At 44.5% G+C, this 19,430-nt stretch overlaps 1 protein-coding gene across 1 annotated transcript in view; it reads right to left on the bottom strand.

The window, feature by feature from the left end:
* Positions 1 to 1,113: 1,113 nt before the first annotated feature.
* LOC107106973 (extracellular sulfatase Sulf-2-like) overlaps positions 1,114 to 19,430 on the bottom strand; it is a gene marked incomplete at its 5' end in the record, with an annotated part of 34,003 nt that continues 15,686 nt past the window's right edge. The window contains 10 exons of the mRNA XM_015407188.1: positions 1,114 to 1,960; positions 3,049 to 3,105; positions 3,351 to 3,381; positions 5,680 to 5,803; positions 9,244 to 9,386; positions 10,033 to 10,202; positions 12,390 to 12,449; positions 14,419 to 14,513; positions 16,996 to 17,092; positions 18,523 to 18,772. Of these exons, the coding sequence (XP_015262674.1) occupies positions 1,930 to 1,960; positions 3,049 to 3,105; positions 3,351 to 3,381; positions 5,680 to 5,803; positions 9,244 to 9,386; positions 10,033 to 10,202; positions 12,390 to 12,449; positions 14,419 to 14,513; positions 16,996 to 17,092; positions 18,523 to 18,772 (1,058 nt within the window). The remainder of the gene's footprint in view (positions 1,961 to 3,048; positions 3,106 to 3,350; positions 3,382 to 5,679; positions 5,804 to 9,243; positions 9,387 to 10,032; positions 10,203 to 12,389; positions 12,450 to 14,418; positions 14,514 to 16,995; positions 17,093 to 18,522; positions 18,773 to 19,430) is intronic.

Below are 19,430 nucleotides of genomic sequence, written 5' to 3'. Positions count from 1 at the left end.
GGCCGAATTTAATCTGGCACAAATTATACACATCAAGGTGGATACGAGTAGCATTCTTTTAAAAGATCAATGCATGTTAGATTTACCCAACACAAATCAAATATCTAACAGCACCTTAAAATCTGGTTAATAGTTTTTTTTAAGCTTCTAAACATAACAGGGATTGAAACAGATCCAATGTCATTCTCTAGCAATGGGAACTGATAAAACCTTCTAGTCAAGAATACCAATCCCTGTTTAAGGACTGCCTATGAATAAGAGCCTGTTGCCATAAAACCTCCAACATGTCAGTATAGGTTTGAAAGCATATACTAGAAAACTGCAATCGAAATTTAGATCTGGGTAGAGTTGAATACACACTCCAGATTGGGCTGTTTGTCAAGCAAATTTCACATAATCTTATGCAGTTATTCCAGTCTAAACTACTTTAAATCAAGGGATTGAGACCGGAATAACTGCCTAGTAGTTGACTGTAAGTCTAGAATAAATAAATGTTGTTAGTCTTTAAGGAATTTTTTAAGTCTGAAAGCGAAAAAACAGGAAAAATCTGGCACTGAGCTGGGTTTGATTCCCCACTCCTCCACTTGCAGCTGCTGGATGACCTTGGGTAAGCCATAGTTCTGGCACAGCTGTTCTTGAAAAAGAGCAGTTTCTGTCAGAGCTCTCTCAGCTGCGCCTACCTCACAGGGTGTCTGTTGTGGGGAGGGGAAGGGAAAGGAGTTTGTAAGCTGCTCTGAGACTCCTTTGGGTAGTGAAGGGCAGGGTATAAATCCAATCTCTTCTCCTCTCCTCTTCTTCTTAAATAGAACTGAGGCTCAACTGACCTCTGAATTGTGGCTCTTGTTTTCTTGTCTTGATTTTCATATATAAATCTATAGTTAAGCTGGAAAATGAACAACTTTTATTCAAGTTTAATTTTTTTAAAAAATACTGGCCTGAGAAGAATAATTAAAAATGTTTTTCTTTTAAAAACAATACCCCACACAAATATAAAAGTAAACAAGTGCTTTCTTTTATAGTAGTTTTGGTTTTTGAACATACAATATAACCACAAAGACTTAATACAAATCCAACTTTGTTAAAATTGTCAAGACATACACAACTGCTTTTTTAAATTTTGCAGTTCTTTTAAAAATGGATAAATTCTGGAATTTTATTATGCAATGAAGGTGACATTTTCAGAAATGGTACTGGGGCATGCCAACACTTTAGTAACAAAATTGTTCTGGACTTTTGTTTTTTTAAGCAGGACACTAAATATTTACAGTACCACGCTGGAAAGCTGGTTTGAGTGAGAATTTATTTTCTTTTTATCCCAAAGTAGGTGAGTGAACAGTGAAATAAATTGCTTCCATGTCAGTAAACACCTGAAGAATATTACGGTCAATATTGTCTTGTGATCCTGGGTCCTTCAGTAGCTGTCTGGTGGTGGGTAATGCACATTCTTGATTTCCATTTGTGTCTGTCTCTGTCTATTGCCAGTTGGTCAAGAGTGGAAATTGAAGAAACGCTATGAATTGGGTTCCATTCAAACAGTGCTCTGTAGGCTTTCGGCCCTTACGATTCTTTGTGAGTCAGTGGGGGGACCCTCGTTTCTCTGCTTCTTTCTCGGAACTGTATCTCTGGTGACTGGTGGAAGCAAAACAAGTCTGTGAAGCCAGTGAGGTATAATCCAAAGCAAAAGCAGGTGAACCAGTGGGCTCCGAGATGGATACGTATTCTTGATGCCATTAAGTCCTCAGGAGGTCACTGTTTCTATTCAGATTGCATAACAGTGCAAACATCCTATCTAAGCGTCAAAAGTTCATCCAGTCCTCCAGGCTAACATTGTAATTCAGTCTGAAACCATACACACTCTCATTAAGTCTGTACAAAGATTCAAGTTCTGGCCAGTTTATATCCTCCTCATTGAGGTCCAGCGATTGTAGGTTAGCCCTCCCAGCCTTCCCAGAGCTGTCCTCTGTAAAATTAAAACAAGAACATGATTGTTAGCCCCGTAGCGCAAGTATGCAATGAAGAAGGAAATGAATGTTCAGCAAGACCGTGCAGGGAAAGGCATCAGGAACATTGAAGAATGTTTCTTCCACCGTGTAGTTCATAACTCAAAAGCAAAAACATTTCACCACCTACCTTAATATAGTGAAATCTGAAATGCCATCTTTGGCACTGATTTGTTTCAATGGGGTGAGTTGTTTAAATTAACCCACATTTCAGGAATATTCACGTCAGAGCTCCTTGCTTTGGTTTCGGCTTTCCATCTTAGCCCAATGCATGGGGCCTTTGCCTTTTCCCTCAAAGGTCCATGACTGAAGTAACAATATTGGGCTTGGGTTCTAGCACAGCATTTGCATTATCTCTTTGATGACAGTACTTGCATGCATATGTGTGGTAGGGTGTGGTATGACTGTGTGGTAGGGTGCATGCTTTGCATGCAGAAAGTCCCACATTTAATCCTAATATCTCTAGTTAAAGGTTCACATGTAGTAGGGGTCAGGAAAGGTCTTTCTCTTCCCAGGGCTCTGGATAACTGCTACCAATCTGGATAATGGGCCCAGTGGGATGACTCTGTATAAAGCCGTTTCATGTATTTGTTTTGCTTTGAAATCAGCCCAATTGAAGGAAGCTTACAACACCCCCGCCCCCCCACAAATGCTGAACCAGTTTGCCATCAGTACTCCAACTGCAGTGACCTGAGAAATAACCAGGGTCTATAATAGGTAGCTGTAGACCCTGTTTTACTACATGTACAAATCAGAAGTGAAATATTCTCTGTTCTATCAGACCTCCAATACACTAATTTATTTCACCCTTTCAGTACCATGGCAAGATTCAGACTCATTCATAATTTACCTTATTTAACTTTAACTAGAGAATACCGACACCCATTATTAATTACACAGCCGTCTTTCTCATGCCTGGTTTCCTATGAGGTAGATATTTTAACAGTGAGACTAGAAAAAAGTGAATTGTATACTGCATGCAAAAAGAAATGAAGGGGGGAAAGTTGGAGTTAAGGCTGACAACTGCATGCATGTACTCCCAACTCACAGTGACTTGGAAGATGAAGGTCTCTTCACTTCTGGCCACTTGCGTCGCTGAAATTGCCTAATTTTTAAGCCATAAAGGAGAAAAAACATTTACTAGGGGACCCACCAGAACACACACAAGATGTAAAAGATTTTAAAAGAATGTCTGTACAAAAGCCCACAGCCCTTCAAAATAAATCCACCTTCCATAGGTTAATTGTAACCCCAACTCTTGGCTGAGAGAGCTGCTGTCCATTTTCTCCCAGTGCTTGATGTGATAACATATGGAGGGGGGGGGAATTAAACCGTTGGTTTAAGCAGTACCTGTATTGCTCGTAGCTTCCATCTTTAAGGCCTAAAGAGGAGAAAATGGATACCTTGTTAAGCAATAGCTACAGAGCAGAGGAAAAGTGTACCGCAAGACACATCATGAAGTGGTGAAGGTAACTTATTAATGTTTGTAAACACTGGGCTGGTGGTGAAAGTCTCCAACATAAGAGGCTTGGCAAGCAAACCGTACCAGGTGCAACCAAGAGTTTGGGATAATATGCAGGATTAAAGGACATCCAACCAAATTTTGAGTTTCTCCTTGTGCATCACATGATATGGAAACATCTAGACATGAAGCTCATCCCACTAAGAAACACAGCCGCCCTGAGCCCACTTGTGCGGAGGTCGGGGTATAAACAGAATAAAATAAACAAAAACAAAGCTTGGCCTACGCATACCCAAAGGTGGGGAGCTGTACCCCTGAACCATGTTCTCAGACCTGGCATTCCGTGCTCATTTAAAAAAACAACCCCCCCCACTAAAGTTCATTAGTTAGTTTTCTGTGCATAGGTCATATAATTTGTTCTCCTCTGAATGCACACAGATGGCTACTTGGAAGAAGAACGGTTACACACAACCTGCTCTTTCTGTCCTCTTGCATGAAGATGTATTTATTTTATTAATTTTTATACCCCGCCCTCCCCTGAGCCTGCTTAGGCAGGGAGGGTGGAGTATAAATTAAACAATACAGGAAGGAAGAAAGGTGTTTGGGTACGACTCAGCAAGGCAACTGACAAGGCATTTAAATGCCTTCTCAGTTCACTTGTGAGTTGTGCCATGGTGGCGGCAGCGCAGCTTGCAAAAACCATTTAAAGGAATCCCTTTAAATGATTTTTGCAAGCCGGAACGAACCACATGAACCCACCTGGAAGGTTTGTGGGGCTCATGAGGGTGGGATGGCATGACCGGGTTTGTGAGCCACGAACCGGGCCAAGTTCACGACAAACTTAGGTTCGTAATTCAGTCTGTGCCTATCGCTACTCCCAATAACACTCATTTGAGATGGGAGATAATATGGGAAATTGCTACCCCAGTGGGCCAGCTGCACAGGGAATTCCTGCGTGATCCACAGTCCTCATGATTTCTCATTAACAGTTTATAATAAGATTCCTCTAAGGAAATCTACTTACAATGTTTAATTTGTTTGTACCTCTCCCCAATGGGACCCAAAGCTCTCCTCCACACAACAACCCTGTGAGGCAGGTTAGGCTGAGAGTGTGTGACTGGCCCAAGGTAACCAGTGAGCTTCCATGGCAGAGTGGAAAGTGCAGGTGCAGAGCATAGTAAGAAGAGATCTTGTGGAGAGACATGAAACAACCACACAAAAAACCAGGCCACCGCTTTTATTCATTTAACAAGGAACATTAGTGAAGCATGGGGGCAGATCTGGGAAATGGACCAACCCGCCTGCTGCTTGATAAACGCCCCTCAGCTCACTTGCTGGGGAAAAACCCGGGAGTGACAAATATTGGTATCACAAGGGCGGCTGCCGCTGAGTAATACCAATTTGACGCCTGGGTTGAGCCTGGGCACAGTCCCCAAGCTGGGCATACCATGTGGTGGCTTAACCCCCCTAGACCCCTTAAGAGAATCCCCAAAAGGACCCACCCAGATGCACAAAACTGCCAGCTGTGACAGCAAAAAGAGTACATCCCCAGAAAAAACTCAGAAAAGGGCGGGAGGAAGGGTGGGTGGGGAGCAGTGTTCCCTCTAAGCTGAGTTAGTGTGAGCTAGCTCACAGTTTTTTAGCCTCCGGCTCACACATTTTTGTCTCAGCTCAGGAAAAGTGGCTCCAGAGCAAACTAATTTATGCAATAGCCAAATCGCTCGCTCACAACTTAAATGCAAGTAGCTCACAAAGTAGAATTTTTGCTCACAGGACTCCATAGCTTAGAGGGAACATTGGTGGGGAGCCAATGAAAATTGTGTTGCTGAACCCACACTGTAGCGTGGTTCAAATCGCACTGGGTGGGCTCTACGTCAGTGCTGCGTGGAGCCCACCCGGATGATGTGGGACTGGCCAGCGCGGTTGCCCAAGGTTTCTACCTTTGCCGATCATTAAGCAAAGGGTGGGGGATGTCACCTCTGGATCTCTCCTGGGCCTGTGCGGCAATCCAGCCCTCTTTAGGTAAGTTTTGGCCGTGTTTCAAAGTTGGGTCTCTCAGATCCTGGTCCAACACTCTGACTCCACCATTAACTCTCATTACATGTTCCTCATTTGATTTTCTACTTAATGTCATTAATGATTAATTCAAGAATCCCATTATGAAACATCTTGGTTATTGAACAACTCTTTCCAGAGGCAAAACCAGGAAGCCCTTACCCAGTTCCATGTTCCGAGTCCTTGGATTGCATTGCTTGTACCCTTTGCAACTTCTTAGTTCCATGAGCTGCACGTGCAGTTGATTGAGCACATCTCTGTCTAGTGTGTTCACCGCATTAATTAGCTGAAAATAAAGACATTCTCATTAAAGTAATGCCAGCTATCTCTTCTCACCAAAACCTATTTTGTGTTTAGTGCTACAGGAACTGTGTGCCCCTTAAATTTAGTCCTATCTGAAAACTACTCAGGGGTTTTCATGTTTAAAAAGCCTCCATGACATTTTATTGTGAATTCTCATTTGTTAGAACCAAATATTCCCCCCTTCTAGTCCTCCTCCCTACTTCCCAGTCTTCCTTTTCACTTGCTTTGAGTTGGAAGCTTCACTGTCATGGTACCTGTGCAGTCCCTGATGGCTACTGCACATGCTTGCCGTGGAGAGATTTTTGAAGCTCAAAAACCGCCCTGAGCCTGCCTTGGAGGGGAGGGCGGCGTATAAATTTAATAAATTAATAAATTAATAATAAATAAAAACACCTACTGTCATCCACCTCCCTCCCGTCGTTTCCCATCTTTTCCACCGTGCTATAATAAGGGGCAGAGAGCCCTTCCTTCCGTTCTCTGTCTGCCACCAGAAAGAGAGGTTCCTCCAGCGAGGCTCCATCTCAACAGCCTCTTAGTGCTGACTGTTACCTACCTCAAACCCTTGCCTCCTTTGAGCCAAGTGTCCAGAATGTGGCACAAAAAGCGCTCGTCAAAACATACAGGCCCTGTAGGTCCAAAATTCCCCACACCGACGACCATAATGAATGTCTTATGTGCCTTGGCAAAGAGCACGGCATCTTGCGCTGCTCTGTCTGTTGCCACTTCACTCTGAAAGCTAGGCACATAGAGCTCCCTGCCTAAAAGTGGCCCTCTGGGAAAAGGCCTTGTCCAGTGGTGCTTGGGAGAAAAACCCTAGTGATCCACTGCCTTCTACTGCTGGCAGACAGATCTGAGCATCCTCGTTTCCTACGGCTCCCAGGACAAACAAATTTCCTCTACCTTCCCTCCTCTTCCAACAGGTTTTAGGAAGGGACTAGGAAAGAGAAGCCTCTGCCACGTGGGGTGTATTCCTCATCATCACCTGTGAGAGTTTTAGTTTCAGAGACTAGTAGTGTTTGTCTGCAGTAGAACAGTTGAGAGTCCAGTGGCAACTTAGGGACCAACAAAATTTTCAAGGTATAAGCTTTCCAGAGTTAAAAAGTCCCCCCAGATTTAACCCAACCCCCTCTAACAAAAGAAATCACATGACCTGGCTAGATTCATAGGCCTCCAGGGTAACTAGAGTTCTAGAACGTTGTCCCCCTCCCCTTAGCAGCACCGCTCTTTTAACTCTTCTCTGTGCCGCTCCCTTCCAGCACCCCCTTAAGGGATAAGCTGCTGTCTCCTTGCTTCTCTAACAACGTTTTTGTCTCAGAGTAGCAGGGCAAGCCATGGCACTGGTGTGGCAGACTCCCCAGTACAAAAAAAAAGCAGTCAGCATTTTAGTTGGTTGGCCTACTGCTCTCTTTAAGGAACCAGGACACCTGCTGGCTTTCTGGAGAAAGACACTCTTCTTGGTGGTGCTGCTGGACTCCAATTTCATCCTCACATCTCTTTGTTAACTCTTGCATTTACGTGCTAATTTGCTGCCATCCATTGATCCTACTGGTCACGCATTTCAGCTGTGCATATGCATCTGGGTTCTGAGTGGCCTCTCCTAATCGCTTACCCCCACCATCTTCTTTCCTGTAACTAACTTTTGAGATTTTGATCCAGTTTTGTCTGAAGAGGTGTGTTTTGCACACAAAAGCTTACAACTTTGAATAAACCTTTATTGGTCTCAAAGTTGCCACTTGACTCAAAATTTGTTCTGTTGCTTCTGACTAACATGGCCACCCACCTTACTCCAGTTGTTCCCTTTAAACTGTGCTAGGGGTGCTGGCGCACAAAGTTTTAGCTGGCTGCTCACAGGTTTCAGCTTCCTGCCCATAAGCTTTTCCCCCTCCATTGGGAACCATGGAGGATGGGGGCACCTCCTTCTGGGGTCCATAGAATTAGACCCCCTGGTGCAATCATTTTGAAACTTGGAGGACAACCACCCAGAGCCCCAGATACCCCCAGATCAATTCTCCATTATAGCCTATGGGGCCCATTGACTATAATGGTCCCCCTAGGCTATAAGGGAGCAGGAAAACAAGCTCTCTCTCTCTCTCTCTCTCCCTCCATATATATATATGCACTTTCTGCAAAACCCTATTATGCTTTTCAGTACGATCTAAAAGCTGCCTTGAGTCACAGGAAAAATGGGATATAAATATTTGAATAAAGAAGTAGTTTGGGCAGTTTGATAACATTTAAGCAACTTCCTGTTTGTTAGGTTAGGCAGAGTTCTGACAGTGATTATTCCACCTCTGTTATACTTGATCTGTAATGCTGATTGTCATATTTCACTTAAAAAACCCCAAAGTAGATTGCAAGAGCACCCACCCCACTCCCAAATGTTGGTATGTTTTCTAAGGCTCAGCGCAGGGCAACAGTCTGAGGTCAGGTCTACCAATATAGTGGACTGGGATGGGTAGACCTGTTCTCTACTATTCATAGTTTTTGTTCTTCAGTACGAACACTGAATGGAACAGATGATTAAACCACTGACCGTTCATTGCTTTTCCAGCTGGAACCTGAACTGGGTTCTAACTACACTTATATGGACCACATCTGAACTTATGGCTACAGCTCTGTGGGAGGAAATAATTTGGAAAACCCCTCTTTTTTAGTAGCCCTTACCATTGTGTCAGGAGGGTTTCTGAACTGGGAGTGCTTTCAGCTGAGCCTAAAGTTGCATACATCTTGTGTGAACAGTGATCTAGATTCATGCCTTGTTCCACAGAACTGTGGAACACTGGAGATGACATATAATGCAATGAGTAGATTTTCTCCCTCTGGGAGTGCTGGTTCATTTCACCAGAGGGGTGGACATCTCCACAGCATTTGGGGGGATTTGCCCAGCTGGCCACTTGGGCAGCTGTAGTTTTACTAGAGGAATAAAGTCGTAGAAAGAAGGGGGTAAAGCATGTACTACTAAATTTGTCTGCTGCACCTGCTGTGTTGACTACAGAAACTTATGGCACAATAAATGAGTTTCCTAAGAAGCCGCTATTGCTCACACTGTTCCACTTGTTTGTGATGCAGTAAATTAAGTGTGAATAAGAAGTGAATGCAGTGGACTTGCACTAGGAAGCTATGGCCAATCAAAGGTTCCAAGTGCTTGTCCCCCAGTGGTTGGGGACATGTATGTTTCCTCCAGAACCTTTTTCTTGCAACAAGTGCTAGCAGAATACCAAGTAGAGTTACCATTTGCTGGTAACCCTAATACCAGGTATGCTTGCATGATGTCCCATTTCAACTTGACTGCTATGTCCTATGACTTTACAAAGTAAATATATTAAAATCAGTTAGACTATGACCTTAACTGGTTTCCATCCTTTGCCATACAGAAAAGAGTTTTACATTTCCTCCAGCCTCTGAGCCACCTTTTGCAAATACCTGGTAAGGGTCAGTGTTGAGGTCAAAGTATTCAAGGAAGCCAGTAGCAAATTCACAGAACAGGAAGTTGTGAGTCTCATTGATTGTCCTCATGCACCAGTATGTGTTGTTGTTTGCACTAGTGCAAGCACAGAAAGGACCCACTGCAAAATAAAAGTTAATGTTGGTTAAATGTATAGGATTATTAATAAATAGTAAAATAAATTTTTCTGTTTAACACAAGAGTATGGTCTCCTTAGAGCTGTGGAACATAAGGGACACACATTAAGCTCCATTGTTCACAAGGGCTTTCCCCGTTAATTTCAAGCCAGGCAGCAGATTCCTTTGTGTATTTATTTATTTATTTTATTTCATTTATACCCCGCCCTCCCCGCACGCGGGCTCAGCGCGGCTTACATAGGCACAAAGTGCAGTAAAAGTAAAACAGGTTAAAACAATTAGGACTAAAATTCACATCAGACAGTGTAGCTCTCTGTTAAAATGAATGGGACGAATGGGAGAGACTACCTGCAAAAAACCCCACCCTCCTGTAACCCATGCATTGAAGTGTTTGCAGAGCCTGGAGCCTACATGTTGAAATCAGGAGGCACAGATTATCCCTGAAACGACAGATTCTTATTCAAGGGACATCCCTGAGAAATAAAGCAGTCACAACTGTTTGCCGTGAGCAACTGCAAAGACACTGACAGCTTCCTGTGGCTTGAAGGGTATATACACACAGACTCTATAGAAGGCCATGCAAAATATTACACCCTCCAGAGTTAAGGTTAAAAGCATGGAGGCCCATACATGTCCACAAGGGGGCAGTCTGCCAGTGCTGGTTGTCATGGGTGAAACAAGTCAGGCCCGGCATGCTGCACGTGTCATTATTTTTGATCCTCTTCAGTAGCTTGCGCAGTTTTTTCTTTCGCCTCTGTTCTCTGAGGAGCCACAACTTGTCCTTCTCTTGCAAGGCTTTCCTGTAGCACAGAGATTGAGGACAGTATCAGGATACCAAGTGGTTGTGCAAACTGACAACAAATATGAGCCTCCAAAAATTAATGGGCTTTGCAAAATCTGCCTTTATAAATGAAGACTATGTCATGTGTGTGCGTGTAACATCTGTGAATTTTCATTTTCATCATTGTTAAGTTCTCATGCAGTTCTCTCTCTCTCTCTCTCTCTCTCTCTCTCTCTCTCTCTCTCCAACCTGGTGAAGCATTTTCCTAGAATAACCCTCTTGGTAGTTTCAGGTGGGTAGTCATGTTGGTTTGTAGTAGTGGATGAGTCCAGTATCAGCTTAGAAACCAACAAAAATGGGGTTTTTTTTTTATAAACTTTTGTCTCTGTCTGATGATTCTTGTCTGCTTGATTCCTGAAAGAATCTTGTTGGTTTCTAAGGTGCCACAGGAGTCAAATCTAGTTCCACTGTATGGTACAAATCCACCAGAGTTGCAACTTGCACTTTGAGCTTTCTGACTGTTCTGCAGAGGCATGTATACATATATGCATCTCTCTTACAAACATGTTGAAGGTGCTCCAGGATTGGAATCAAACATATTTCGTGCATTTTTATCCACAAATGAAGTACATGGTTCTCTCCGTTTACGTTTTATCCTCAATACCTATGAGGTAGCTTAGGCCGAGAGAATGACTGGCCCGAGATCGCCCAGAGAGTTTCGTGATGGGGGGGGCACACGATTGAACCTGGGCACTCTAACCAAACTATATTAACTTCATTTATAGCCCACTCAAGATGGATTACACAATATAAGAAGAGAAGGAGGAGAAGAGATTGGATTTATACCCCGCCCTTCATTACCCAAAGGTGTCTCAGAGCAGCTTACAAACTCCTTTCCCTTCCCCTCCCCACAACAGACACCTTTTTTCAAGAACAGCTCTTATCAGAGCTAGGGCTTGCCCAAGGTCATCCAGCCAGGTGCAAGTGGAGGAGTGGGGAATCAAACCCGGTTCTCTCAGATTAGAGTCCGCGCACTTAACCACTAAACCAATAAATACATTGTATCATATCAAGATGATGAAGCAACCACTGGGGGACTTCAGCCAGGTCAAAAAAGTATTAATTTGCAGGGAAACTTGTGCTATTGAAAACCTTTAGAACTCCCATTCTTGGGGTCTTGGTTGTCCTACATGGGCAAAAAAGAAAAAGCATAGCAGACAGGGATGTTGGCCTGCAGCACTTCAGATGACAGTAGTGGGGGAGTCATATTTCTGAATGCTACCCTATGTGTGAAAAAGAAAGACTCCCGTATGCACTAAAATTAGTCCATTAGAGATCAAAGACGGATTTATTCTGTTATGTGCTACAGGGAGCTTTTTACGTGAAGGGTGGCGTTCCAAAGATCCTGGAGTCTAAAAGCAGAACAGACTTTTTGATGGTGGCTTCTAAGCAAAGGAATTCCCTGCCTGTTGAGGTCAGGTTGCTGCACTCCAGGCTTCCTTTCAGAGGGGAACGAAGATCTCCCTATTTCATTGTGCCTTTTCTGCTTCGTTATGTAAAATCAAACCATTCTGGAGATTTGAAATTACGTTTTCCTTTGCTTTTGTGAATGAGAGGGCAGTTTAGAAATAACTGTTTTAACTGATCCTGTGTTGTTCTTGTTGTAAACCACTTTGAGAACCATGGATGAAAAGCAGTATACAAATAACTTAAGAAAGTAAACGACATAGAATTCTAAAGTGGATTTACCCCCTTATTCTGTGCAATGCGCAGATCCCCCCCCCCAAGCCTATTCTGTGCTCTGGATTGGTACTTGCTTCAGTAGCACAAACAAACAACACAGAGAGACAGATTTAGTTGGGTCCCCATCGTTCTCCTCTCCTCCATTTTATCCTTGCAAGGCGTACAGAAAGAGTGACTGGCCCAAGGTCACCCAGTGAGTTTCCATGGCAGAATGGGGATTCGAACCTGGGTCTCCCAGATCCTACTCTGGGTATTCAAAACACCTGAGAGGCACAGCCAGCTTTCAGGATCCTTCCCTCTATCCTTTCTTATGGTGGTTAACCATGATCGAGACATGAACATGTCCGTTTCTGGCTGGGAGACAGAAAATCATACCATTTACTGCTGAGAACTTAGTTAACTGAAGGTAACTGAGGCGAACTGTGCCTTTGTGGCTTCTCTGGGGATGCTTATTTGCACTTACCTGAAAGGATGGAGGCTGGACCCCTTGTGCCTCAGCTTGCCCTTGTGTTTCGAATGGAAGCTGTAGAAAGTCCCACATGTACAGTCATTCCTTTGCTACTTTTATCAATGCCTCTCCTTCTCCCAAAGTTGGGCAGATAATAAAACTGACAATTAATATTGAAGTATACACTAAACATACAAGTACAATAAAAAACAACTGAGTTGAAAGAGAAGCAAGACGGAAAAACCCACAAAAAATCTGCCAAGTTTTTCTTCCCTGCATCTTTTGCAGTTTTTTACTCCCCCCCCCCTTAACATTGTTCAGTCATTTGCTGTGTGCTGCACCGCACCTCCCTCCACCATCTTGCCTCAGCCCTAACTTCCTCAACAGGACCTAGAATGGGGAGTAAAAAAGACTAATGCATCTTCTTCCTGCCTTGAGGTTAGCCTTTCCTCACGCCAGAGGAGCGGCAGTACCTCTGCTCTCCTCCTAGGCCTGTTTGACCACTCTCTATTTATAGGACTGGTTGTCTCTCCCCCTTCATCCCCTCCCCCATCGCATCCTGTGTCTGCCCTGCCCAATCCAGGTGGGTGTCTGCCTGTTAGGCCTTCTATTTCCTCCTCCCCTCCTTCCCCTTCTTATTGCCTCCCCCACCTACTCCACTTAGGCTCCAGTCCCGACCCTCCCCACCTCACCCCAGCCCCCACCTGTGCTCCCTGCCCACGGGAGTGGGCTTCTTCACTGGCGCCACCTCAGAGCTCCCCTGCAAGGGTGATCAGGTGTTCCCTTGCCACCGGGCTCCTCCTGTGGTGCCACCAGGGCATCTTCCCCCTGACTTCTGGGGCCTGCTGCTGACATTGGCTCAGGAGCTGCCAGCCTCAATGCCCTTTCCTCCAGACAGACACTGGGCGTCTCACCGCTGAACAGCTCGGGCTCCATCCTGACCGAACATGTTCTTGCTCCTCCTCCCAGCCTTGGGTAAGATTCCTGTCTTTCCTTCTTTGCCTCAACCTTGTTGGCAGGAAAGTGGCATCGTATTCGCTGGCTGTTGCGTGGCCCAGAGATTTTGTATAATGTTCTGCCTAAGAAATCGCCCTTCTCTGGAATTTCTGGCCTTTGTGTCCACACAACAAGAGGAAAGCTTCACCAAGTGTTATAGCAAGGACAGTTCACGCTGCAACTAGTTTTAATACCGAATACATGAGGTGATAAAACAGTTGTGTCCTTTCAGAAGGATCCCTGCTACTCACAAAAATGCTGGGTGCCAAACAGAAAGGTTTCGGCACAATCACTTATGTCCAGTTACGTGATAAGATTTATGTATTGAGTCTTTTTTTTGTATGAAGGAATACATGCAATGCAATCCTATGCTAAATTACTCCACTCTAAATCCACTAAAATCAATAGGCTTAGGCTGCAAACAGACATGAACAGCATTCCCAGGTTGGAACTTGGGCCACCACCGCCATTTTAGTACCTAACGGGAGATTTTACAAAGCTTTGAGGGGTAGGTCATGATCAACAATTTCCTGTCATTCATGCTTTCCCAAGTGCCAAACTGCCCCCCCCTTTATGGCTGTTTCAGCACTTGAAAAAATGTGCGTGGGGGGGGGGAGGGAACACGAATGCCTGACCCTGACATGCAATGCTGAAGGCGCGATCAGGATTGGGCCTTTGAAGTGTTTAAAAACCTCCAGTTGGGCACTAAAAGGGCCTTGTTGTCCCTGGGTCCAACCGGCATTCGCCTTCATGTCTAACTGTATCCCCTGCATAACTCTGAATAACTCTGCATTGGACGGCACTGCAAATCTTCTGATCACCCACCTGCTGACTGAAATAGTATAGTCCAAGCACAGGCTTAGCTTTTCATCTGCTGTATAAGGATTTGTCCCCAGATTTTAACGAGTTCACATGACCAGTGCAATGGGCCACAGCTGTGATAAAAGAACATGGAGGATGCAATGACTGAATTCTGGCCTACGAGACTCTGAACAACTGTAAACAGCATATGAAGTCTTGCTTTCCCAATGTGTGTGGAAGGGAATACCTTATCTTGTTGCAATCACACTCTTCTGGTCTCTTCTTCTTCAGATGACCTCTTACTTCCCTCAGATTCTTTATCTTATTTTGCAGTGTTTCGATCTAAAAGGAAGTCAGAACACAGAGAGAATGCTTCCAGTGACTGGGCTGTATTTCGTTCACTTTTCCATATGGCACTTTCACAGCCTTTAAATTTTTCTACATACCCACCGTGCAGCTTCCTGTTGCATTTCCTTCTATTCAGGAAAGAGCAGGAGGTCTACAGTGTTGCACCAAACATAAGAGAACCACTTTAGGCAGAAAGCAAGGCTGAAGTCAACCTCCTTGCTTCCTAACCCTGTTAAGGGATGGATGTTTGGAAGTGCGGAAGAAGTAAGAGTAATTTCTAGGCAGAAGCCTAACTTCCTTGGCTGGCTGTCCTATTGGGATGGGGCCTCCTTAATTCCATCATGGTACTGAGGACAGAACAGCTATAGGCCCATCACTGGTTAGGCAGATTTGCGTTCTACTGAGTACAGGGGTCGTTTCGTAGAAAAAGAGCTAGGGAAACTCATTAGCATAACTCATTATCATATGCCACACCCCCTGACATCATAAGGCCCAGTGGTGGACCTGCAAGGCCGGCGTGAGTGCGAGGAAGCCCCGCCAAGGCCCTCCCTGGCCCCAGGCAGGCAGGGGTGGGGAGAGGCGGGGAGGAAGCAACTTACCCTCCCTCTTCTCCTTCCTCCTCCTGGCTGAATGAGGGCCGGAAGCAGGGCTGCTGGAAGCAGGGGGCAGGGCTTCGTTGTGTGCCCCGCCCCCCGCACCTCACCCGGGGAAACTGCGTTCCCCCACGATCCCCCCCGAAATGACCTCTGACTGAGTATATAGTCATCAATGAATTGCAAGAGGAAACGACAGGATACTTGCTCTTAACTTGTTGAGAATTTTGGAACAGTTGTCTTTAACTTATGTTGTTGTTGCTGAAATGGTCGTTTGTGGCTTCTCTTTTCAGACAGAGGGAAGACTGTCACGTCATATTCCCTTAAACAAAAGTCATGGATGCACTCTTACCAAGCAATACCCATGTCTGGAGTTATAACAAGAGCTTCATTTTTGTTTGTCTTTATGTAGAGGGAAGCTGCCTGAGTGGTGGAGCTGTGCTTTGTGGGTGATAAGTCCAAGTTTGAACTCTGGCATATAAAATTTAATTGCATCACCTGGGAAAGCTCAGACCCTTAGAGAGCTGCAGTAAGTTATGCAGTCAACAATGGCCTAGATTGATATGGAAAAATATGGGGGTGTGAACAGAGAGATCTGTTCACACAAAATCCATAGACCTTTCCAACATTTCCCTCTCCCCCAGCAGTCCTTTCTGCCCCAGGAAAGTTGATTCGTGGAGTCATGGGACCTATGTGAATTAATAGCTATGTGGGTTGTTGATCTGCAGTGATAAATTGCACAATTACAGAGGAGAGAGACAATTTAGCTCCTTCCTTGTCGCAGCCCATCAAACTATGAGGCTGTTAATCCACACAGGTCCCATGTGACCTTGGGAGCCAACTTCCCAGGGGCAAGTGGGAAAGGTCAGCGACTTCTGCTGATGGATCATTGGACCCAACCCATTTTCCCCCCCAAGCATGGAAACTGGGAGTGGGTAGTATTTCTTAAAGTATTATCTCTTTCAAAACAATTAGTGACGTGTTGCTGATTACCTTTCACAGAGGTTAATTTAAAAAGCTGATGGCTGGCTATTTATTGCTCCATCCTTTTAACTAGCAAGACAACCAGCTTGTTGTAGCGGATCGAGTGTCAGAGTAGGATCTGGGAGACCCAAGTTAGTAACACCTGCTCTGCCATGGAAGCTTGCCTTGGAACAGCCACTCTCTCTCAGCCTAGGCAACCTCACAAGGCTATTGGAAGGATAAGATGAAGGAAGGGAAAGTGGTGTTAGCCGACGAGCGGAAGGTCCGCGCGTAAGATCAAAAGCCGAGAGAGATCTACGCAGCATCAAAGTGGCCTGTAATGGGCCATTCCGGCCAGACGGTGGCAGTGCTGCGCTGTGACTGAGAAAAATGCTGACGACATCAAGCAATGCCAAGTGAGAATGCTGCCGGAACACGTCTGAAGCTTACAGCTGACCAAACTCCCCATCGACTGCGAAAATGTGTGTGAATTAAAAAGATATATGTCGTCCTCCCTTACCCCTATCATTGTTAGTCCCGTGTGAATTCATGAGTAACTGTAAATCGCTCAGAGCCGGCAGCTCTGCAAGGATTGAGCAATCAATAAATTGAAAGATTATTATTTATTATTATTTGTTGTAAGCTTATTTGAGGTCCTCATTGGAGACAAAAGCAGGATATAAATAAATTAAATGGCCACTTTTTAGAATAAAAAGAGGTAGCCCACAGTTTAAAAGTGGAAGCCTCTCTGTGGCTGTGACCTTCAGCCTACAAAATGAGGTCACTAGCATCTGGGGGGGATGTAGTTCAAAGCCTCAAACAATCAGTTCAGAAAGAATCTTGCTGCTTCGTCATTTAGGAATGAAATTAAAGCAGTGATCACCATCACCAGTTGGCAGGCAGCTGTTAGAATCACTAACCTCGTGGTCTATATGAAGTTTATGGTCCTTCCAGGCTTGCAGTGACTTGTACAGATCTGTGTCGCACTGAACCGTGTCATTCTCTAGAATGTAGCACCTGTGCAGGAAAAAAACAGAAAAGAGAGAAAATGGACTTTGAGCTAGCCAGCACAGAAAGCACAGCCAAATGATTCCAATAACTCATTTTAGAAGAAAGTAGGACATTTATGAGGATTCTTCAAGTAGTAGTGTAATTAAAGTTGGATGACAGGGTCCTCTGCCTTGGAAGTGACCACACTATGGACACAAAACTGGGCTTAAGAGTTGTGGTGGAATATATTAATTGGCACAGTAGAGAGATCTTAGTCTCCTGCATTTTCCCCTCTGTTTTGAAAATAACTAGAATCGAGACATTGCACTGAAAAGCAGAAATGTCCCAATCACACTCAGCAGCTTTTGTTTCAACATCTCAGTTTTCATGGGAGACCCTGCTTTGTATTTTGTTACCGCTTTCTGCATCCACCTACAAAAGGAAGCAGAGGTTGCTGATTCATCTTTGCACAGTACTGGCTCTATGCACAGTACTTTCCTTGCATTTTGATGATTTCAGTCCAACTTTACATAGTTGGTGTGTTAACCAAAGAGTTTAGGAAGAATGAGGTGAAATGTCCCTGGAAGTTATAGTGACTTTATTGCACTGTCATGAAGGTGTCCAGGAAGCAAACTGCATCTCCATGTAGCCTGTGCAACACTCATATACTTTTGTGATACCTAAAGGTTATAAGGCAGCAAACTCCCCAGGTGTTTGTCACCCACACAAGTTGGACAGGAACATGGGCTCACTTGCTTAATGTTTGTGTTCATTCTAATTTTGGACCCACTGGGGTTATGGGTTCAAATCCCCTAGATGAAGGAAGCAGTGGTCTGTAGTTCTGATTTTTTCCCCCCTCCCTTCATATTACCCAAATTTAGATCCTAAGCTCTTTAGGGCAGAACTGATTTGGAGTATATCACTCTGTAAGGTACTATACGTGCTGATAATGCTATACAAATAATGGTGGTGGAAAGCAGTGTTCCCTCTAAGCTGAGTTAGTGTGAGCTAGCTCACAGTTTGTTAGCCCCCAGCTTAAACATTTCTGAATTCACCCAGGAAGGATGGCTCCAGAGCAAACTAATTTATGCAGTAGCCAAATCGCTCGCTCACAGCTTTAATGCCAGTAGCTCACACAGTAGAATTTTTGCTCACAAGACTCCACAGCTTAGAGGGAGCATTGGTGGAAAGTGCTGTAAAGTCGCAGTTGACTTATGGCAACCCTACAGGGTTTTCAAGGTAAGAGACAAACAGAGGTGGTTTGCCATTGCCTGCCTCTGAGTAGCAACCCTAGACTTCCTTGGTGGTCTCCTGTCCATGTACTAACCAGGGCCAACCCTAATTAACTTTCGAGATCTGACAGTATGCCATCCAGGTCAGGGCAACAAAAATAATACAAACAACAACAACAACAAAAGACAATCCTAATCCATCTAAATAAGCTTAATTATCCTTACCTGTGAGTCACTTTGATTAAGTTAGGGGCTGTATTCTCTAAAATCCCACCAGTACCGCTGTATTCTCCTGCATCCTTGTCGTCATCTTCATCATCTCCTTCAGCACCCTTGACTTCTTTGAGCGTGTTTGTGATATTACTGGGCAAAACGGGCTGGTAGCCATCTTCCAAATCCAAATTATAGACCTCTCCATCCAGTTCAACAGACACAGAGCGAATTGCGCGACTCCGAATGTAGCTTGCCTTGTACTCTGGGGAAAGGGGGAGGAAAAAACACAACAGCTTGCCTTTTATTTGTGTTAAAGCTGCAGATGTGTAAAAAGAACACTGCCTCGGGTAAGAAACAGGTGAGCTCAGGAATGGCCAAACTCCGTAGTCTCTGTGAAGAGTAGGCAGCTTCTGATCTTCAGACAGCCATGTGTCTTGAGAGGCAACAAGTACACTTTTCTGCACAAGTCAATGCCTAATTAATGTACTCAGGCTTTACAATACAGTCATAATCCACAGTAAACTGGCTTCAAATGTCCTAGAGTTTGATGTAGATTGGTGTAGTGGTTAAGTGTGCGGACTCTAATCTGGGAGAACCGGGTTTGAGTCCCCACTCCTCCATTTGCAGCTGCTGGATGACCTTGGGCAAGTCATAGTTCTGTCAGAGCTGTCCTTGAAAGAGCAGTTCTCTCAGAGCTCTCTCAGCCTGTTGTGGGGAGGGGGAGGGAAAGGAGTTTGTAAGCTGCTCTGAGACTCTGAGTGAAGGGTGGCGTATAAATTCAATCTCCTCCTACCCCTCTTCTTCTTCTTCATGTGTGGTGGTGGAAAGTTCCGTCAAGTTAGAGCCAACTTATGGCAACGCTGACTCTGTCCTGACTCTTACAATATTTGAAAACAACCATATTTTTATTAGAAGTGAAC

Source organism: Gekko japonicus, unplaced genomic scaffold, assembly GCF_001447785.1.
Source record: "Gekko japonicus isolate JY-2015 unplaced genomic scaffold, Gekko_japonicus_V1.1 scaffold4788, whole genome shotgun sequence".
In the NCBI taxonomy this organism is placed as follows: Eukaryota; Metazoa; Chordata; class Lepidosauria; order Squamata; family Gekkonidae; genus Gekko; species Gekko japonicus.
Note: the sequence above shows the minus strand (reverse complement) of the source record. Positions and strands in the feature narration are given on the sequence as shown.